We start from the raw sequence: 21,975 nt of genomic DNA, 5'->3' as shown, positions 1-21,975 counted from the left end.
ACCAATGGGGGATAGACGTCAAGGACGGCGAGGGTGATGTCAGGGACAGAAAGGGGTGTGAGAACGAAGTTTCATGTGCATAAGTGATGAAGACCATAGGGCCGGGCAGCCCGGATGGCTCAGCGGTTTGGCGCTGCCTTCAGCCCAGGGCATGATCCTGGAGACCCAGGATCGAGTCCCACGTTGGGCTCCCTGCATGGAGCCTGCTTCTCCCTCTGCCTGTGTCTCTCATGAATAAATAAATAAATCCTTAAAAACAAATACATAAAATCTTTTAAAAAACTGTACATAGCAGGCTACCATTTTTCTAAGGAAAGAAATATATGTTTATATACACTCATCATGGAAACAATGGAAGAATATACCTTTCAATTTTAATGAATGATTACCTACAGAAGGAAGGAAAAGAATGAAACGAAGGGAAAGAAGCTGAACTGCTTCAAATACACCTTGTTTTCTAGACTCGACTTTGGAACCAAGTATTTTATATAATCATAAAGCAAAACTGAATTTAAAAGTATTCCACAGGGATCCCTGGGTGGCGCTGCGGTTTAGTGCCTGCCTTTGGCCCAGGGCGCGATCCTGGAGACCCAGGATCGAATCCCACGTCGGGCTCCCGGTGCATGGAGCCTGCTTCTCCCTCTGCCTGTGTCTCTGCCTCTCTCTCTCTCTGTGTGACTATCATAAATAAATAAAAATTAAAAACAAAATAAATAAATAAAAGTATTCCACAATAATAGTATATCATCTGTATTTCTAAACCATTTCCAACCATGAAGTCTTGATTATCAATGATACCAACGTGATTACCTCAATTGGTTCAAACCTCTATAGACAGCAGTCTCAGAATAATATTAACAATATTACCATCAGATTTAAGATTAACAGGGCAGCCCAGGTGGCTCAGCGGTTTAGCACCAGCTTCAGCCCAGGGCGTGATCCTGGAGACCCGGGATCGAGTCCCACATCGGGCTCCCTGCATGGAGCCTGCTTCTCCCTCTGCCTGTGTTTCTGCCTCTTTCTCTATGTGTCTCTCATGAATAAATAAATAAAATCTTAAAAAAAAAAATAAAGACCGTAGGACCAGTGAACGGATACAGACCCCAGGGTACGCTAATCGCACTAAACTCGCCTCCATTTCCGGAAGCGTGCTGAGCTTATAGGTCCGTTTGCAGTACCGTCCCTTCCTACCACGCCCTTGCGGGCTTCAGCCAATGAACATGAACGCTGGCACATGCGAGGGACGCTCCGTGACGTACACGCTGCGTAAGCTTTATCAAGCGACTTCCCGCGCTGTAATCTTCCCAGTCTCTCTGCTTCTCGGCGGTTGCTGTTGCATTGAGCTTTTTGTTTGATTTGCAGGTAAGCAGCACAGGTTTTGTGGGCCGGCTGCTCCTCGCTTCACTGATGTGCGCTGCGCCAGCCTGGAGCTAGGTGCGCGAGTGGGGAGAGCAGCGGCTCCTGACACGTACGCTTGGGCTTTTCTCAAGTGGGCGGGCCCCGTGCTCAGAGGTGAAACTTTTCGGTTGGTGGGAGGCTGGCGCGTTCTATCTAAGTGCGAGGAATGCTGGGAGGGACTGGCGACGTCGGTGGCGGCAGTGACAGCGCGACAGCCGAGTTGTGCGGGCGCCCTTCCCCCACCCCGCGCCCCCACGTGACCGCCGCCATCTTGTTCTGCGGGCGCGGAGAGAACGGGAGCGTGTACTGGACCTGTGCAGCGCCACAAAATGACGGGCGTGGTGGTTGGTGGAGGACGATACGGGCATGCGTGAAGGCCGCCCCCAAGTGGCTGTCTCCCTGATGGAGCACCGCCGAATCCAGCCTTTTCGGCTTTTGTTTCTGGTCTGTCTTTAGTCGCCTTTTCGTTTTCTGTGGTTTCTCTTTTTTCGTCCTTTTTTAATCTTTTTTCCTTTCTCATCTCCATGGTTTCTCCCACCCTTTTTCATACTCTCTCCGTAGTACTCGAGTTCACTGCCATGTCTTCTGAAGAAGGGAAGCTTTTCGTGGGAGGGCTGAACTTCAACACCGATGAGCAGGCTCTGGAAGACCACTTCAGAAGCTTCGGTCCTATCTCTGAGGGTGAGACATGGGCCAGATGAATGATGAGCGGAGTGTTTGTGAAAGTCCGGGGCCCTTGCGTTTCAAGAAAGATAAGGAGAGGGACACCTGGTTGGCTTACTTGGCTAATAAGCTTCTGCCTTCGGCTCAGGACTTGATCCCAGTAAAATACAAGAAAATCCCTTGTATTTTCTTTGTCAAAAGTTTTTTTAACCTGTATTTAAAAAAAAACATAACTAGAGAAATTAGGAACCTAGGCTTACACATACTCCTTTCTCTTTTTTTAGGCCTAAGGCATAGTCTTATGAGAACCCCATAACTTCCAATTGATGATTGGTAGGAGGGGTCCATCCTCTACCTGACACCTTTTGTTGCTTATGTTTCTTCTTACATGCATTCTCTTTTATCCCCAGTGGTTGTTGTCAAGGACCGGGAGACTCAGCGATCCCGGGGTTTTGGTTTCATCACCTTCACCGATCCAGAGCATGCCTCAGATGCCATGAGAGCCATGAATGGAGAGGTGAGGTCTCCTACCTGCATAGGGGCCCTGCCCCCATCTGCCACTTCCACCATTCTTTCTGTTTTTCCCTCTGTGTCTGCTAGGGGCAGCGCGGCCAACAAACCCCGCCGTGCCCACTCACAGGAGCGTGACTGCCTTCTGTTCTAGGGGGTGGAGGGCAGCGGCAGACAGAGCCGGGCTGCCTGGGAGGCGACGACTGGTCCTGCATGAGGCCGAGAAGCCACCTGTGGATGGTTGACCTGCCCTGGGCTTAGGTAGTAGAGTCTGCAGACCTGCGGGCCTGGCCCGGAGAGGACCTCGTGAGTCTTCTGGGATGGACTCTGAAGTCTCAAACCAAGAGAGGTGTCTATCTAGCCCCTAATAGTGGGGCAGCTTATAGGAGTGGGGAGGAGAACTCAGCCTGAGTTCAGTCAAGATGTAAGTAGTAGCAGGGGGAACACGGTGGATTCAGGTCATTTTGTGGGATTCTACGGCTCCTGATAAAAGCCATTCTGGTTAAAGGAGCTTGTTCTGGAACATGGCACCCAGAACCTGGTGCCCACCAAGAGTTTCTGGGCACTTTTGCCCACCTGCCCTACCCATTTTTCCTCACCACTGCCCTATTTGACCACCAACCCATCCTCCTTATGTCTCCCCACACCTAGTCTCTGGATGGTCGCCAGATCCGTGTGGATCACGCGGGCAAGTCGGCCAGGGGAACTAGAGGGGGTGCCTTTGGGGCCCATGGGCGTGGTCGCAGCTACTCTAGAGGTAAGTTTGAATATGGGGGAGAGCTGCTTAAGTGACCTACGTCTGGATGGCTACCTGACTTTTTCTTGATCTGCTGTAGGTGGTGGGGACCAGGGCTATGGGAGTGGCAGATATGACAGTCGACCTGGAGGATATGGATATGGATATGGATATGGATATGGATATGGAAGGTCCAGAGACTATGGTGGCAGGTGGGTAGCCAAGGGATTGGAGTACTCTGGTGGGGTTGCCTACATCTTAAGAGCTCAGCTGCCTGAGGGTTCATACATAACTTCATTTTGGTGTTACTAGTGTTTGCTTTTACAAATTATAGTGAAACTGTAAGTATGGTACTTAACATGTTTTTGAGTTCTACATGATGCACTAATTATGATGTAATATGATAGATGGTGTTAACACGTTTATCATGTCACGTTAGTTGTAAGTTTATATTGTTAATGTTTATTATGCTGTGTGCAAGTTACATGTCACATAATATGATTTCTGTACAGTATATGTTTGATTTGCATTCTAAATTGCATATGATGGTATATGTAAAACAGGATGTGTAAATATGTGTGGTTTTTAATACCAAGGTATGCATATGATACATTCTCATTAACTGCCATGTATGTTTTTTCTCAGAAGCCAGGGTGGTTATGACCGCTACTCAGGAGGAAATTACAGAGACAATTATGACAACTGAGATGAGGCATGTGCACCTAAAGTAGGTGAGGTTTATATGTTGCCACTGAGTGGACCTCTGTCCACCAGCCCTGTCATGTTTGACTCAACTTTTCCTCCTGCCTACACTTAATTCACCAGGTCCACATGACCCCTCCTTCGTTCTCCAGGTGCCTGTCAGGACTAGTCTGCTGTGGGGTGGGGGGGGCGGTATCTAAAAGTCTGTCTCCCTTGTAATCTCTTGCTGGGCATGGAGGAGATGAAGCGGCATTGCTGTCATCCAGCCTTCAGCAATCTTTATCAACCCAGGGAGGTGAGCATGTGTGCCTGTGCCTTCCCAACATTATAATTCTCCCCCTTCTTACCGTTCTCAGATACACAAGGAATAAAACTTCTGATCCAGGATCATCCTTCCAAATGGCTGTATTTATAAAGATTTTTGGAGCTGCACTGACACATCTGTTCTAGTACATCAAGTTCTATTTTTTAACTGAGCTCCAGAGGTAGTTTGTTACAGAGACCTTTTAGAGAAAGCTCCATGTGATTTCCAAAATTTTCTCCCATTTAAATACTAATCCTGGGACATTGCAGATGCTGGGTATTTTCCAGTTTTTCAGTTTGGGCTCTCAGGATTACTGATTGTGGCAAAAAAGTGTTTAGACTGCTTTAAAAACTGTGCATTTAGGGACATTTAAAAGCCTATCTGCAATGTTTATCAAGATTAGGAAGCAATTTCCAAATGCAAATACAAGAAATCATTGATATGATTAGAGGTGGGGTTTTTTTTTTATTATTATTCAAGGTTACCACCCTGAGTATACAGCAGTTTATTAAAAATATTTGTGAATGTATTTTTTAGTACTGGAAGAAAAAATATTCTGTTGTCTCATTTAGCATTTTAGGATGTTCTTCACGGAGCTGATTAAAAAGTTGAAACATGAAAAACTGATACGTGTTGTTTTCCTCGTTAACCCAGTTTTTCTTATTAAAGATTTGATTCATTTATTCATGAGAGAGACAGAAGCAAAGCAAAGACACAGGCAGAGGGAGAAGTAGGTTCCATGCAGGGAGCCTGATGTGGAACTCGATTCCGGGACCCCAGGGTCACGCCCTGGGCCAAAGGCAGGCGCTAGACCACTGAGCCACCCAGAGATCCCTTGAACCCAGTTTTCAAACTAAAAATGGAAGATCAGGAAGGGAGGGTTTTAGGAAAGAATTTAGTTGGAGGGGAGTGGGTAGGCAAAAGAGTAGAACTCTCCAGTTTAAAGTTGAGTTTGAGTACAAGTGTGGGGGTGGTGGGAGTTACAGAGGAAATATTCTTGTTGGAATTAGGTTTTCTGAGATGGCCTCTTGGTCTTTTTTTTTTTTTTTTTTTTTGTCAGCTTGAGAATCAGACTGCTAGGATTTGAGTCTCCTTAGCTTCTCTGAGCATCAGTGGGTGTCCTCACAGGATTGTTCTGAGAATGTAAGCACCTGGTGGGAGTTAAACCATGTTATAAAAAGCATTTCCATTTTCTTTGAAATGTTGGGAGGTGGAAGAAATCTATTAAACTCAACCTTGTCTGAGGAACGTGGAAAAATCCTGATTTGAAAACCAGTTTCTAAGGGCTCAGACTGGACTCAGATTCCAGGACACAAATGCAGTGTCTGCTGCCTTCCAGCTATTTGACCTTGGGTAGGACACTTAACCTGTGGGCCTCAACCTCATGAGCATGTCACATTTCTTCATGAGGGTTAAGTACGTTTAATAGGCATGTACAGTCCTTGAGACAGCTCTTTGTCATAGGGATTCAGTCTTCGGTGGTATGAGTCTGGTGGTGAGGTGGTGGCAATGGTTTTGCACTTAGAGCTAATCTTAGTTCCTCAGTCCTACTGCCAGTCCCTTCAGTCCTGGTTTGAGTGGCTACATTGGGAGTCCTGTTGGCTTTTATCCCTTCCTTTGGAATTTCTAAATCAGTTGTGTCCATGGCTTCCACCTAGTTGATGCAAAGTCGGTACCACTTGATCACCAGTTCCAGGACATCGTTAACGCCTCATTTCCTCATTCATGGAGTGAATGAATTCAGTGTGTTCCCTCAAAAGTCCTATGGAAACCCTCCTTTCCCCAATATGATGGTCTTGGGTGATTTTCATTAGATAAGGTGATGAAGAGTGGGTAGTGCCCTCACAAGTCCCAAGAAGGCTTTCCTCTGTTCTCAGCCACATGAGGATACAAGAAATTGGTAGTTTGGAAAAGGGATCTCCCTAGAGCTCAGCCCTGCTGGCACCTTGATGGACTTCCAGGCTCCAGAACTGAGAAGTTGATAAGCTGCCCACTCTGGTATTTTTAGTTCCCTGAACTGAGATTATAGGTCTGTTGGAAGAGTTCCAGTATTGGAGGTCTGCCTCCCTGGCTCCAGTTAGTTGGAAAGGCCCCATAGACCCTTCTACCCAACCAGTCATGAATCTACTTTGGCAAGTGGATGGAGGCTAGGGAACTTCTCACACCTCTTGATTGGCTCACTGAACCAGGAAAATAGGCCTTGTGGCTGCCACCACTGGTTGATGTTGGGTACTTGGTATGAGGAAGCATTCTGAGCCTTTGGGGACCCAAGGCAGTGGGAGCTGGCAGGAAGAACGCCATTCCTGCCTTGCAGGTAGGCCACAGTGAGGGGGCATCTGCTGCCTGCCTGTCAGGAAGTGAAATGTCATCCTGGCTTTAGGCAAGATTGCATAATCAACTGTGAAATTCCTGCAACAAAGTGATTCCTAAGTGACATCAACAAAGACTACAGCCTCTTACACCTGTTCTGCTCTCCTGATGTAGAAAGTTTCTTGTAGGGACACCTGGGTGGCTCAGCAGTTGAGCATCTGACTGGCTCAGAGTGTGATCCTGGGATCCCCGGATCGAGTCCCACATCGGGCTCCCTGCATGGAGCCTGCTTCCCCCTCTGCCTGTGTCTCTGCCTCTCTCTGTCTCTCATGAATAAATGAATAAAAAAATCTTTAAAAAGTTTCCTGTAGGGGCGCCTGGCTGGCTCAGTTGGCAGAGTATGTGATCCTTGATTCTTAGGGTTGTGTGTTCAAGCCCCATGTTATCCAGCCCAGGAAGGCTCAGTCTCTTGCTGTTTATTTTCTCTAAGGAAAAGGGCTTAGAGGATTCGGTTTTCTCAGTGTGATTGCTGATCAATAAAATTTCCAGATCTAGGACATTTTTAAAATTTATTTATTCATGAGAGACAGAGGGGGAAGCAGGCTCCCTGCAGGGAGCCTGACGTGGGACTAGATCCCAGGTCTCCAGGATCACACCCTGGACTGAAGGCAGGTGCTAAACCACTGAGCCACCCAGGCTGCCCCAGATACAGGACTTTTAAAACTCCCTTAAAATGCTTATTAGTTTTCTGCTTCCATTTGACCAGAATTTCATTAGTGTGCATGTTCCTCAAGAACCCACGGAGATCAGAAACTCCTGTGCAGAGGTTCCTTGAAAACCTCTGTCCCAAGGCCTGTGAAGACCCTTGGGGCAGCCTGGGTGGCTCAGCTGTTTAGCGCCACCTCTGGACCGGAGCGTGATTCTGGAGACCAGAGATCATGTCCCACATCAGGCTCCCTGCATGGAGCCTGCTTCTCCCTCTGCCTGTATCTCTGCCTCTCTCTCGGTCTCGGTCTTGGGATCTCATGAATAAATAAAATATTTTTTAAAAAAATAGACCAGGTCCTTGGTCTGCAAATACTTGTATTTTCAAGCCCTGTATCTTTCCTAGACCAAAAACTTTGATGCAAACCTTTTTTAGACCCCTTACCTCTGTCCATTTCAAGAATAAATCCAAGGCCCTGCCCTTCCCACCTCATGTGGGCTGCTTCACAGCCTAATTCCTCTGCCTCAGGTTCAACAAGTGTAAGATGTAAATAACAGTGCCCTCAAGATGGGCATCTTAGGACATGGCAAATTACTGATAGTGCACCCACACCCTTGTCCCATGCACTCCTGGATTTGGGGTTATATGAAACTTTCAAAAGGCTTTTCAAAATAAGTTGCTGTGAATATTTAAGGTATTGGGACACTTGGGTAGCTCAGCAGTTAGGCGCACCTGCCTTCAGCTCAGAGCATGATCCTGGAGTACCGGGGTCGAGTTCCACATCAGGCTCCCTACTTGCATCTGCCTCTGCCTATGTCTGCCTCTCTGTGTCTCATGAACAAATAAGATCTTTAAAAAAATATTTAAGGTATTGGAAGAAGGCATATTGGGTAATGATCAGTAGCCAGTGTTCTACCACTTTGCTTCTCAGGATGAAATCTGTCCTCCAGCTGCATTCTTCCACCTCCCCCACCTTTCCTCAGACTGAGATAGAGGCCATGATCATTTTTCTAATTCAGAGTGCACAAAGACCTGAGAAACTAGAAGTGGGTTTTTTTTTCAAATTTGATACGAGACCTGACACGGAGCTTTTCATAATTTTTTGCTTGTTTTTAAGTCATCTACACCTAATGGGCTCAAACTCAACCCCAAGATGGAGTCCTATGCTCTTCGAGCCAAACACCCCAAAGCTTTTCATAATCTCTTTTTTTTCCTCTTAGTATGAATATGCATATAACATACTACAGAAAATGTTCGGTTATAGAGCGCTGCCCCGGAGCCTGTTGAGCAGTCTTAACAGTGAATGTACCAAGGAAGTTCAGCCTTATAAATTGTCCAAAACCGTCCATGGCATTCTGTATAAACATTCCTAGTACAACGTTGAGTCAAATTTTTGGACTCAATTTTAAGCCTAAGTGAAACTCTTCTTTGGAATTTTCCTTTGTTTTTTCTAGTTTTTAGTAATTATCTGGACACATGATTTGTGGTCTGGGTTTTAACCCTTATGATTGTAATCCATAGTAACAGGTATGTTTTTATTCATTGGAGTCCAGTCTACCCACTTGTCTCCATAAGGGAAGAAAGGCTTAATGAAAGAAATGTGCCAAGTGCCCTGGTGTTTCCCACTTCGTTGTGTCTTAACAGCTGGCCCAAACCACTCCAATGCTTGTGAAGCCCGCAGCTTAAAAAAAACAAACAAAAAAAACGCTGTGTCTGTAATTTTTGAATCTCTGTGATAGATACGTGAAAGTTCATTATATCAACACTGCTGTAAGCTTGAAATTTTCCATAACAAAAACTCAGCTGTTATGGGTGTGGCTTGTTAGACCTCAGTGTTGGCACGGGAGGTTGGGTAGCTGTCAGCTCTTTTCTGCTGGCCTGGCCTGTTCCCTAAAGACTTCTCCGTAGTTACAGGTGTTTCAACTCAAAAGCCTCAAAAAATTCCATTCTATAAATACTAACCTCTCTTTGTTGGTGTCTGATGTTGTTTTCCAGATACTGGCCCTGAAACCCCATCCTGCTTCCCCTCTCCAGTCACGGATCTCAGGATCCTTCTGGCTTTTCCAGACAAAAGGGCTCTTCCTTTGCCCAGTACCGGAGGTCCTGCCTTCCAACCTCCATAGCCACAACCTCTTAAAACCTTTCTCTTGGCTTAGAAAAGAGAGATAATAAAGGTAGCCCATTATATGAGCTGAGACCTAGGAAGCAGCTAGATCAGTGGTAGTTACATGTGGTCAATAAATGTTGGCATTTTTTTTTTGGCATTTGTTTTTTTAAAGAAGAAAGACTCAGCACAAGTGGGGAGGGGGGCAGGAGGAAGGGGCAGAGGGAGAAGGAGAAGTAGACTCTTCACTGAGCAAGGAGCCAAATGCCTCCTGTCCCAGGACCCTGAGACCATGACTTGAGCCAAGGTCAGATGCTCAACGAACTAAGCCACCCAAGCGCCCAAAATTTAGCATTTGTTACATGTGACAGATAATTGTAGGGATACAGCAATGGATACAACATTTCTTTCCCTCAGGAATCACATCATGGTGGGATTTAAAGACAGTATAGTAATAAATCAGTGTGTAATGTAGTGTTAGGGAGTGGCGAGAATTAAAGCTGGGGATGTGGAGAGAGATGGGATTTGCTACTTCAAGGTAGTCAGGGAAGGCTACTTGGGAGGTGGCCTCTTAACAAAGACGAAGATAGCGGGGGAGAGCTAGCAAGGAAGACTTGATGCGGAAGAATGGTTCCGCCATAGCACTCCAACGGCCTTGCACGGCTCTACATAGGCCATGTAGACAGGCTGACCTAAGTATTGGCAGAACGCCCTGTGATCCTCAGAGCACAAGAGGCTTGTGAGGCCATTCCTCATTCCTTGTCTACCAAGGAGGCCATCATGAGGCGGTTTTGCATCACCAATGGATCTGGTCAGGTATGAGGCTTTCTGTCCCTTTCCTCCCCTGACTTATGGCTATAGAACTGCCTAGCATGGCATTAGTTCCTTGGCTACAGGGTGTCCTACCATCTGTGCTGCAGTGGTCTGGTCCTTTTTGTTTTGGTGTTACCCAGCATGTGGGACATGGGCTAGCATCTGTGGCTAGTCCTGCTTTTGCTGTCTATACGTAACCTCTCAATCAAATGAGGGCTTGTTTCCTTACTGGCCATATCTGTCAGTATAGCCTTGCCTTGATATCTGGGAGAGAATTATAGGCAGAAGGAAAAGCAAGCAAGTGCAAAGGCCCCGAGGTGGGAGCTTGTTTGGTGTGTGTGTGTGAGGAATGGCAAGAAGGTCAGTGTGGCAGGAGCAGGGTGAGCAAGGGTGCCAGTGGCAGGAGGCAAGGTTGGAGAAGTCACAGGGGCCTGGTCCTAGAAGGCCTCACTGGCCACAGGGAGGACTTTGGCCTTTTCTCTGAGAGATGGAGGCTGGACAGGGTTGTGAGCAGAGGAGTTCTGAGAGTTGACTTGGGTTGTGACAGGATCCTCTGGCTGCTATGAGAGCAGACAGGGAGGCCTGGGGGCAGAAGCTGTGAGAAGGCCACTGCAGGAGTTGAAGCCAGCAATGGTGGTGGTAGCAGTGGACAGGAACAGGAGAGGTTGCATTTTGGATAAATTCTGAAGGTGGAACTAACGGAATTTGCTGACAGGTCAAACGAGTTGTGGGATGAAAGTACTAATGAAGTTATGAATATACACTGGAGGAACTTACACAAGGTAATTTGGGAGTCAGTGTTAAACAATGTAGTGGTTAAGAGCAAGGATTCCCAGAGCCGCGTGGCCTTGGTGCAAACCCAGCCCCAGCACTTATTGACTGACTTTGGGCAGGTCACTTCAGCTCTTTCCCATTTCCCCATCTCTAACATGGCATAACAGTACCAATTTCACAGGGTTGCTGTGAGCATTAAAGGTTTTCTAGGTCTGTAAAGTGCTTAGGACAGTACCTGGCACAGAGCACTTATTAATATCACCATTGAATGAATAGAAGTATTTGCTGAGAGCGCACAGGAGAGAACATTCGAGCCCAAAAATAGTTTGTGCAGTTTTGAAGGATGTGTGAGAAAGCCAGCATGGCTGGAACCTAACCTGATTGAGTAAGAGCAACAAGGGGCAAAATTGGAGAGGAGGCCAGAGAGCTTCTCCTCACAGTAGCTGGGAGCCATTTTGGATTTCTGGGTGGACCTGCCAGTGCTAGAGGCCAAAGAGAAGTGGAATTGATTTGACATTTGATGCTGGCGATGTACAGAGAAGAGAGATGGAGCACTGTTGTCAACACTGCTGGCTGGATACCAGGAGTTGGTGGTTTCTGGCGTCTAGGATGATAAAATGAGTCTAGTCCAATTCCTTCTCTGAGTCCAAATGCTAGTTCTTAGGTCTTCTACTTCTGTGACCATAGGCGGTAAACCCCTCCAGGGCTCAGTTTCCTCATCTTCACAGCAGGGCTACGTGTGACACCTACCTCATTAGGGTGGTTTGTGACCATTCACAGAAGATGGATGTAGTGAGAGCTTGGTAAATTCAGGTTGTCACCGAAAGCAGGCGAGGCTGATCTCAGGAAAGGATTGGTGCCTTAACATTTGAAAAGCAGTGAGATACAGTCCAGTGTATTGGCAGAAAAAATTGGGAAGGATCAAGGACTGTGCCCATTTATCTAAATTGCTAGGGTCTGAGGTACCAAACCCAGGGTCCAGTCTTTCCCAGGCCCACAATCTGGCCCTAATTGTTCACCAAGCAAATGGAATTGAGATCTTAAGAGCAGAGCTACCCCAGTTCTAGTGCTGTAAAGGGATTTCTCCCTTTCTCTGACTCAGGCACTGATCAGCTTCACTGGCTTAGTCACACATTTAGTGTCCAGAGCTGTGTGTAGCTGGCTCCTTTTCATTCAGGTTCCGCCTTAAATTTGTTTCTCCCTCCTGCCTTCTCACAGCTCAGCAACACTAACCCAACTTCTGTTTTAATGATTGTAAGTACCAGTTTTTTACTGTTTATCTTTCCCATTACAATGGCAGCTCCATGAAAGCAGGAGCTGTTTGTCTCAATAACTACTATTTTCCCAGTGCCTGGCACCTAGTAGGGGCTTGACGAATGCTGGTTGAAAGGCTGGCTCTCTGTTTCAGTTTTCTGGGCGCTGCTCAAGTGGTCTGTGAGTCTTCTCCCAGCTGCAGGAATCTTGTTTCTGACTCAGACCATGGAGAATTATTACCATTAAGACTTTGGAGATTAGGAGAACTTTGGCTTCAGAGCCAAATATTTTCCCAACAGGAAACGGTAAAATTTAAGTTATGACCTCATGTCCGAATCCTCACTTGTCTCATTTAGGAAGAAACTTCAGGGATAAAATAAGTGAATAAGAACTCAGCATCTACAAATATGTGAATAAGAACTCCGGTTACACCTCAGCTCCACATCTCTCATTTTGCTCTTTGGTCTTGATTCTCAGCATACCCTTGTCACCCCAAGCCACTCAGGCTTTCCCTCAAATTACGCTGCTTTTTGTTCCTGAGGATGAGGACAACTTCAGGTTTTGTGTTAGCCTATCTTAGTAATGAAAAGTGGGCACAGCCAGTGTGTCCATTGCTTGCCTTTGCTTTTTTTAATTTTTTTTTTAATTTTTTATTTATGATAGTCACAGAGAGAGAGAGGCAGAGACACAGGCAGAGGGAGAAGCAGGCTCCATGCACCGGGAACCTGATGTGGGATTCGATCCCGGGTCTCCAGGATCACGCCCTGGGCCAAAGGCAGGCGCCAAACCGCTGCGCCACCCAGGGATCCCCCGCCTTTGCTTTTTTTAAAAAAAGATCTTATTTATTCATGAGACACACACAGAGGCAGAGACGTAGGTAGAGGGAGAAGCAGGTTCCCTGTGGGGAGCCCGATGAGGGACTCGATCCCAGAACCCTGGGATCACGCCCTGAGCCAAAGGCAGACACTCAACCACTGAGCCACGCAGGCATCCCTTGCCTTTGTATTTTTAAACTAGGTGGGGACCTACTGGGCAGGAGGTACATGAAGGGGAGAGGAGTCCAGAAAAGACATCGCCCCTGTTTCTACCACTGGAGTTGCTGTTTGACATGGTGTTATCTTCAAACAGTTCTGGCTTACTGTTTTTTCCGTTCCAATCTGTTCATTTGGCTAGGACCTTAACCATCAATCTGACAGTAAAATAGCCCCAGATCCTGTTTGAGTAGAATTTGTTGGGTTTTTTAAAAAGATTTTTTCTATTGGGCAGCCCAGGTGGCTCAGCGGTTTAGCGCCGCCTTCAGCCCAGGGTGTGGTCCTGGAGACCCGGGGTCGAGTCCCGAGTCAGGCTCCCTGCGTGGAGCCTGCTCCCTCTGCCTGTGTCTGTCTCTCACGAATAAATAAGATCTTTTTAAAAAATCAGCTTATTCCACGCTTTTATCTTTTTTTTTAAGATTTTATTTATTTATTCATGAAAGAGAGAGAGAGAGAGGCCCAACGTGGGACTCAATCATGGGTCTCCGGGATCACGCCCTGGGCTGAAGGCGGCGCTAAGCCGCTGAACCACCCGGGCTGCCCTATTCCACGCTTTTAAAAGAAAGTATTCCTAATTTTTAGTGAGTGATTCACATAGTCGCCCCTGTCTCTCTGGGCCTTGTACGTTATTCTTGTGTATACATAAAGTGCCATTAGGGACTGGAGTGAGTAGAATTTAAGGGGTGGAGCCTCCATCCTGTGCCGGAAGCTACTGTCCCTTAGAGCGCTTGCGTGGTTTTCCCACGCCCTGGGAAGGATTCCTATCCATTCGCTCTGCGCTTGGCAACTCTTCCTGACAGCAGGCGGCCATCTTGCCTGGAGCCTGAGAGAGGAAGACAGGCAGAAGGAAAGGGCGACACTGGTCTCAGGGCCGCCCCGGGGGCCTCAAGAGCCGGAGGCAGCCCCGGAGGTGGTCTCTGATCCCGGGCCCTGCTCTTGAACCGGAGAAGGGAAGGCGGGGGGCGGGGGGAAAGAAGATGGATGGGAAATGCCTAGAAAGATTGCTAGGCGGGAGGAGGGGCGTCGCTATGGTGACCGGGGGGTGGGGTGGGATGAGATCTGAATCGCTGTTGTCAGTCTTCCGGGAGCTGCCCGGGAAGGGCAGGGCTGGGGTGATGACCATGCTAACTGCTGGGTATTTCGCGACATCCGGGCGTCGAGGGACTCGGTGTCTACGGCAACGATCATCTGGCGGAAGGGGCGGAACTAAATCCCTTCACTTGAAACGCTGACATTCCAGGCCCTTATCCTGCAGGCTCCCGCGGGCGGACACGCCAGAAGAGGAGGTCGGGGAATGGCCGCGGTGTGGCAGCAGGTCTTAGCAGTAGACGCGAGGTGAGGAATGGGGTCGAAGCCCTTGGGAGCGGGTTACTGCGGTGCATGCGCAATGGCGTTAAGTGAGACTGGGCGGAGAACTTGCCTTATGCGGCTGCGTGAGCATACTGGAAGTGAGCATGCGCTGTAGCAGGGTGTGGTGGCTTACCCGCAGAGAAGGGCTGGCCAGATGGTCAGAAAGAGCATGCTTGGAAAATGCAGTCAGGTTTGGGCATGCGTAAAGAGGCTGTGCTGCCAGAGCCTTTGGGAAGGGGTGATGGAGCTCAGGCTGGTGACTTCCTATTCCCCACCATTGCCCCCACCCCATCCCGCAGACTTCTCTTAACCATCATCACTTCCCCAATCTGACCCCATCACCATCCCGTACTGACTTCCAGCATTGCCCCACACTAACCCCCATCACCATGTCACGCTGACTTATTGTTGTCAACACTGATTTAGTCACCCTATACCAACTCCAGCAAAGCTGCAGACGGCCTCCATTGTCCCCACAGTGACCTCATCCGCCATGCCCTTTATTACTGTAGACCCACCCTCATCACAGCGTCAGAGGGACCCCCATCATCACTGCTGATCACTTGCCATCCTGACCCCTCACAGCCACACCCCTCATTCTCTTTCCCTGTCCCCTGAGCTGATTGATTCCCTCTATCCTGTGCCTGCTGCCTGCCCTGCCTCCTGCCATCATAGGTACAACGCGTACCGCACGCCAACGTTTCCACAGTTTCGGACACAGTATATCCGTCGGCGCAGCCAGCTACTACGGGAGAATGCCAAGGCTGGGCACCCCCCAGCACTGCGGCGGCAGTACCTGAGGCTGCGTGGGCAGCTTTTGGGCCAGCGATACGGGCCCCTCTCCGAACCAGGCAGTGCCCGCGCCTATAGCAACAGCATCGTTCGCAGCAGCCGCACTACCCTAGACCGCATGGAGGTGAGCTCCTCCCCACATTGCCTGCCATGCACACCACCTGCCTCCATATGCATTCCCTTAGCAGACTTGTCAGGCACCTGCTGTGTGCAAGGTACTGATCCAGGCTCTTAGGATGATCAGAGGGTAAAAAGAGATAACACATGATAAGTCAATAAATGGACAACAAGCAAGATAAACGCATGTAAACAGGCAATAAACAAAATAGGTAAGTAGACATACGAAACCAGACAGACAAGTCAATAGTTAACATGGCTTATAGTGAGGATGGCTAAGATGGAAAAGTAAAGCTGACTTGGGGGATAAAGTGAGACTCAGATGGGGGACAGAGGGATGCTCTTTCTAATGGGGACGATCAAGAAAGGTCTCTTGGAGGAGGTGACAGTTGAGCTGAAACTTGAATGAAGCAAGAGACTCTGCTGAGTGGTTTTCTGGGGGAAAGTGTCCATTCTTTCTTCACAGAACATTTACTGATTATCCACTAAGTGGGGCAAGGGAACAAGCAGGGGAGCTAGTGCAGAGGCAACCGCAGTAGCCCAGGCCTTGGTGGCAGCTGCGGTGGGTAGGGTGAGAAGGGATCTGGTTCTGGGTATATTTCTAAGACTCCAGACTTCATAGATTCTTGAAGGCTGGTTTCAAGATGTGCCCATCCTGGCTCTCTGTTTGCAGGACTTTGAGGATGATCCTCGGGCCCTGGGGGCCCGTGGGCACCGCCGTTCTGTCAGCCGAGGCTCCTACCAACTACAGGCACAGATGAACCGTGCTGTCTACGAGGACAGGTATGCAGCGGGGGCAGCTGCAAGCTGGGGGTTTGTGAGGGGAAGAGGGACCATTGGGCAATAGCAGACTGAATGCTAGCACCTACCTCCTGTTATCCCCTGCTCTTGTTGGGGCCCAGGCCACCTGGCAGCGTGGTACCCACATCAGTAGCAGAAGCAAGTCGAGCCATGGCTGGGGACACATCGCTGAGCGAGAACTATGCCTTTGCAGGCATGTACCATGTTTTCGACCAGCACGTGGATGAGGCAGGTAAGCCAACAGGTAGCGGGTCCCATCACCACTCATTTGCCTAAACTGTGACCACTACTCAGCATATCTTTCTCTGGAACACAGAGTCTCTGGCCCACCTCTGAAGAAGTTACCATCCATAAACCTTTCCACAAACCTACAAGCCTTCTGCAAAGTAAAGTGGTCTGCAAAATCTCAAGCACTTTGTCTGTTTTAAAAGGGCTCAGTAACTTAAAAGAGGACTTTGCAGAAGGCCTCTGAGGTTATGAGTTGCTTGGAAGAGTTCAAAGCCTTTGGTGGAAACTTTTGGCAGAGGGCCTTCTAGGGTTCCAGCTCCCTTTCTCAGCCAAGCAAAGCCCTTTGCTGAAGCCATTGTGCTTGGTGCAGTGGGTCCCAGCCCCCAGCCCTGTGTCAGAACCTTTTATAAACGAAAGCACCTGGGGAGTGTGCCGAGTCCCACAAATAGCTTCTTGGCATTGCAGTCCCAAGGGTGCGCTTCGCCAATGATGACCGGCACCGCCTGGCCTGCTGCTCACTCGACGGCAGCATCTCTCTGTGCCAGCTGGTGCCTGCCCCGCCCACCGTTCTCCGTGTCCTGCGGGGCCATACCCGCGGTGTCTCCGACTTCGCCTGGTCCCTCTCCAATGACATCCTCGTGTCCACCTCGCTTGATGCTACCATGCGCATCTGGGCCTCTGAGGATGGCCGCTGCATCCGGGAGATTCCTGACCCAGACAGTGCCGAATTGCTCTGCTGCACCTTCCAGCCAGTCAACAACAACCTCACTGTGGTCAGGCTTCAGGGTGCCCGCTCGCCAAGGGTGGGGCTGCTGGGCCAGGAGAGCTGTCCTCGGGAGTCAGTGTGGGTGGCAAGGGGGTGTCCCCTCTAGTCCATCACCACAGTCCTCCTGTGGTCAGACTCAGAGGGACAGGTCTGGGCAGAAAAATGACACAGGTGTTGGTGTGGGGTAACCTTGCTGTGACAGACTCCAAGGGGGTACCGGTCAGGAGGCAGAGTCCCAGCCCTGGTACCCCTTCAGTCTTATCAACAGCAGTGCAGCCACTTTACAACCACCAGGGCTGCTGGCTGTGGGGCAGGCTTACTAGTCAGAAGGCTTGTTTCCTCCTAGTGGCACAGCTCCACTATGATCCAAACCCAGGATTGAGAATGAGAGGGCAGGGGAAGGAAGTGAAAATTTGGCCTGGCCTCGAGGGGCAGAGAGGGGACCGGCTGAGTGAGCCTGTGCACTGGGATCCCTTCAGCTGCAGCACCAGCCCCAGTGTAGTCAGGTTTCCAGCAAGGGCCAATCTGGAAGCAGGTCACTATGGCCCTGTAGTTTGCCTGTCGCGGTGGTGGTGGTGGGAATGCTGGCTAAGGAGCAGTGGGCTGGCTGTCCTGGTTAGATTGCAAGGGGCTGGCTCTGAAGGATTGCAGGCCCTGGTCACCTCCCAGTCTACCTGCCACAGGCCTACTGGGATTAGACTCCTGTAGGAACCAGCCAGTTCCTTCGACAGCAGCTCCATTATGGTCAGACTCAAGGAGAGACTGGCTGAGAGCAGGATAATGGTATGTGCGGGTCTCCTCCACAGGTGGGGAATGCCAAGCAGAACGTGCATGTCATGAACATCTCCACAGGCAAGAAAGTGAAGGGTGGCTCCAGCAAGCTGACAGGCCGGGTCCTTGCTCTGTCCTTTGACGCCCCTGGCCGGCTGCTCTGGGCAGGCGATGACCGTGGCAGTGTTTTCTCCTTCCTCTTCGACATGGCCACAGGTAGGCAGGCCTGAGGCCTGCATCTGGGTGTTCACATTGCCACCATCCCAGCACACAGCTGTGTCCCCCCGCCTTGACTTTTGCCTCCTCTCCCTCCATTGTTGCAGGAAAACTGACTAAAGCCAAGCGTCTGGTGGTGCATGAGGGTAGCCCTGTGACCAGCATCTCTGCCCGCTCCTGGGTCAGCCGCGAGGCCCGGGACCCCTCGCTGCTCATCAATGCTTGCCTCAACAAGCTGCTGCTCTACAGGTGGGTCTTCCCTGTCCAGGCCACCTCCATCAGACTGGGATGGGAGCACTGTCTGCTCGGCAGAGGAAAACAGGCATCGGGTTAGTTGGAGTGAACGAGGAAGTTGAGTCTTCATATGATAATGACAGTAGCAGTGGGAAGAGGAGTAGCAGAAGTGCTAGTGCTAGCATAGCAGTTGCCGGCCCCAGGCCCTGTTGAGGTGCCTCATACATAGCACTCCATTTTCTCCTCGAGACAGCCCTGTGAGGAGGGTGCTCTTACCATGCCCATTTTACAGATGAGCAACCTGAGCCAGAAAATATACTAGGGTCCCCTGAGAGCAGTGGTCTGTACCCCTTCCTTCCTTCCTTCCTTTCGTTTTCGTTTTTTTTTTTTTTTTTTTTTTGGAGCGGGAGAGTTTACTGTCCTTGCTCACATATGACATGTTACCCAAGTGCAGTTCTCAGCCTGGGCTGCATGCCGGAATGACCTGAAGGGCTTCGCAGAATCATGACCAGGCCCCACTGTAAGCCAGTGATTTTGGAAGCTCTGCGGCAGGACTGGGCGCACTGGTCTATTGAAAGGTTCCCTTAAGCACTGTCTAGCTGGGCCTGAAAACCACTGCCTGGCAGGATGATTTCTGTTTTACTATTTTGTTTTTTGACTCTTTAAAAAAAAGAAAATCATGTACACACATACATGTATCTGTAATTCTAAATTTAGATGTAGCCCCACATTTGGGACTCATTTCCCCATCCTCCCCCTTCCCCACCTTCCTCTTCCTACCACCTTGGCCGCCCCCCTGCCGCAGTAAAACCTGTTAACTACTCTGTACTACCTTCCTGTATCTTGTTCTCTACCCTGTAACCCTAAGCGTGAATACCCACCCCTCCCCTTTTGGAGGGAGGATCATTGTTTTACAGAGGTGGGCTCCTTCTACATCCTTCACATCTCGCTTTCTTTACCAGATGATGCCCGCGGAAGTGCCCCCAAGTCCCCTGCAGTGCTATTGGTTCATTGGTTCTTTTGTGGGGTTTTATTTAGATTTTATTTATTTATTTGAGAGAAAGAGAGCATGAGAAAAAGTGCATGCGCGAGCAGGGGGAGGGGGAGAGGGAGATGGAGAAGCAGACTCTGCTGAGTAGGGAGCCAGGATGCAGGACTCAATCCCATAACCCTGGGATCAGGACCTGAGCCTAAGGCAGATGCCCAACCAACTGAGCCACTCAGGGCCCCCACTCTGTTTTTTCTTTTGAGTGGACTTATCATATTCCACAGCACAGAGGAGTCCAGTTTGGTCATCCCTTTCCTCTCCTTGTGCCCTGTCTTCACACCAAGATCTCTTGAAGAGCCCTAGAAAGAGAAACTAGTGAATCCCACTGCCGAGCCTTCCAATTTCCACCAGTGGGCAGTTTCCAGACTGTCACGAACTCACGTGTCAGCCTATGCTTTATAGGAATATGCAGCTGTCTCAAAACTGGATTCTGTGAACCTTCAAATGAACCTAGGTGCAAGGGTCAGGACACAGAGCCACCCCCCGTCCATCATCGTCTGGAGCTGAGGCGCCGCCCTGACCCACTTTCATCCTCCCCTCAGGGTGGTGGACAACGAGGGGACCCTGCAGCTGAAGAGAAGCTTCCCCATTGAGCAGAGCTCACACCCTGTGCGCAGCATCTTCTGCCCCCTCATGTCCTTCCGCCAAGGGGCCTGTGTGGGTGAGTCCCACAGAGTTGGGGTGTCTGGGTGGCTCGAGAGGGGCAGGGCCCAGGGCGGGTGCTGATCCAGCCCAGACACCACGACCCCATGATGCCCAGACTTTAAGGGCCTCGAGAACTCCCACGTTCCAACAGCCTCCCACTTTGAACAAAGGCCCCGAAGAGTCCAGAAACCTCACAATGTGAGACACAACCCCACCCCCCAGACAGTTCAGAGGCCTCACACCCGGGACACAGGGCTAAAATAGCTAAGGTGAGCCTTAAAATGCCTAGGGACCACCACCCCCTAAGACCTCCCCAAACCATGCCAGGACTTCACAGCCAGGGCCCCTGGCTTCCTCTGGCAACACCTCCCAAGGGCCTCTCTCTTTCTCTCTCTGTCTCTGTCATCCGGGCAGTGACCGGCAGCGAGGACATGTGCGTGCATTTCTTCGATGTGGAGCGAGCAGCCAAGGCTGCCGTCAACAAGCTGCAGGGCCACAGTGCGCCTGTGCTGGATGTCAGCTTCAACTGTGATGAGAGCCTGCTGGCTTCCAGTGACGCCAGCGGCATGGTCATCGTCTGGAGGCGGGAGCAGAAGTAGGTCCTGCCGTGTCCATCTTCCCACCCACCTCCTGCTCCAGCCTTGTGTTTGTAAATAAAGTTCCTGTGGTTGTGCCCGTGGCTGGCTCCCAGGTCTGCTGGGGGTGGGATCAGGGAGAGGGCAGCTCTAGGATCCGAGTTGGAATGGGGTTCACTTCCTCATTGATGCATACAGCCATTGATCGCTTCACTTAGCAATCATTGGTTGAGTGTTTACCGCATCGTAGGCCCCCTATAGGTGTTTTACTCATTCATGCATTGGACAAATGTGATTGAGTGCCCACTGTGTGCCAAGAACTGTTCTAGGCACTGACAGAAGAGCCTGCCTTCCTAGGGCTTGCATTCTATGCAGGTAGACAGCAGACAAAAACATATCTTAGGTCAGCCAGAGATCAGCGTTGTGAGGAAAAATAAGGCGAGGACAGGAGGTAGAGGTGCAAGAGTGGGCAGTTGCACACTTTTTGGTACTACAATCAGGGAAGACATTCCTCATGGTGAAATTTAAACAAAGACCTGAATGAAGTGAGAGGGAGTCGTGGTGTATGGGAGAGAACGTTCTAGGTAGAGAGGAAAGGCAGTGCAAAGGCACTGAGGCTGGAGTGTGCCAAAAGTGTTGAAGAGGCCAGTGTGGCTGGACCAGAGTGTGGTGGGAGGTTGGAGAGGCCTGATCCTGGAGGGATTCGTGGCCACAGCGAGGACTTGGACTTTTCTGAGTGAGCTGTGAGTTGCCTAATTGAGCAAAGGAGGAAAGACACAATCCAGTTTGGTTGTAAGAGGACCCCTCTGGGTGCTGTGAAGAGAACAGACTTGGGGGTGGGGCCATCAGGAGGCCCTGCAGTAGTCAAAGTGAGCAGTGATGCGGACTTGTGCCAGGGTAGTGGCAGTCGGAGAGTTGAAGGGGAATGTTGGCTTCTACCACAGGGGTTTCATGCTGCTAGTCTGCAGTGCTCTGCTGGCTTCCTCAGGAAGGCTGAGGTCCCAGCTCCCCCCAACCCCACGCTCCAAGGCTCTTCCCCACAAACAGGGTGCAGACATGTTGAGGACGTGGAGTATGAAGCCCATGCAGAAACAACCATGGACCCCAACAACCATGGACCCCAAGGT

At 49.8% G+C, this 21,975-nt stretch overlaps 2 protein-coding genes across 11 annotated transcripts; both read left to right on the top strand.

The window, feature by feature from the left end:
* The first annotated feature begins 1,225 nt into the window (after positions 1–1,225).
* Positions 1,226–4,936, top strand: RBM3 (RNA binding motif protein 3). Of its 5 annotated transcripts, none has more exons than XM_072815682.1 (7): positions 1,226–1,362; positions 1,960–2,079; positions 2,472–2,578; positions 3,223–3,328; positions 3,408–3,519; positions 3,956–4,034; positions 4,366–4,936. In XM_072815682.1, exons 2-6 carry the CDS (start codon positions 1,977–1,979, stop codon positions 4,011–4,013), a joined length of 486 nt encoding a protein of 161 aa, XP_072671783.1. In that variant the 5' UTR covers positions 1,226–1,362; positions 1,960–1,976; the 3' UTR covers positions 4,014–4,034; positions 4,366–4,936. The 5 variants fall into 5 exon arrangements, with proteins under 5 accessions (XP_072671783.1, XP_072671781.1, XP_072671782.1 ...); XM_072815680.1 differs by having other exon boundaries at positions 3,953–4,034; XM_072815681.1 differs by having other exon boundaries at positions 3,956–4,038; positions 4,366–4,544.
* On the top strand, positions 3,960–20,952 carry WDR13 (WD repeat domain 13). Of its 6 annotated transcripts, none has more exons than XM_072815671.1 (10): positions 3,960–4,038; positions 14,561–14,640; positions 15,331–15,571; positions 16,238–16,347; positions 16,467–16,597; positions 17,059–17,366; positions 18,166–18,346; positions 18,454–18,595; positions 20,171–20,289; positions 20,688–20,952. In XM_072815671.1, the coding sequence occupies exons 2-10, from the start codon at positions 14,600–14,602 to the stop codon at positions 20,870–20,872; spliced, it is 1,458 nt and encodes a 485-aa protein (XP_072671772.1). In that variant the 5' UTR covers positions 3,960–4,038; positions 14,561–14,599; the 3' UTR covers positions 20,873–20,952. The 6 variants fall into 6 exon arrangements, 5 of the variants coding, with proteins under 5 accessions (XP_072671772.1, XP_072671776.1, XP_072671777.1 ...); XM_072815675.1 differs by having other exon boundaries at positions 4,015–4,038; positions 15,365–15,571; XM_072815676.1 differs by lacking the exon at positions 3,960–4,038 and adding an exon at positions 14,056–14,215.
* The last annotated feature ends 1,023 nt before the right edge of the window (positions 20,953–21,975 follow it).

This window comes from Canis lupus, chromosome X (assembly GCF_048164855.1).
Source record: "Canis lupus baileyi chromosome X, mCanLup2.hap1, whole genome shotgun sequence".
Taxonomy (NCBI): domain Eukaryota; kingdom Metazoa; phylum Chordata; class Mammalia; order Carnivora; family Canidae; genus Canis; species Canis lupus.
The sequence above is the reverse complement of the archived record's forward strand: the minus strand, read 5'-3'. Positions and strand labels throughout refer to the sequence as shown.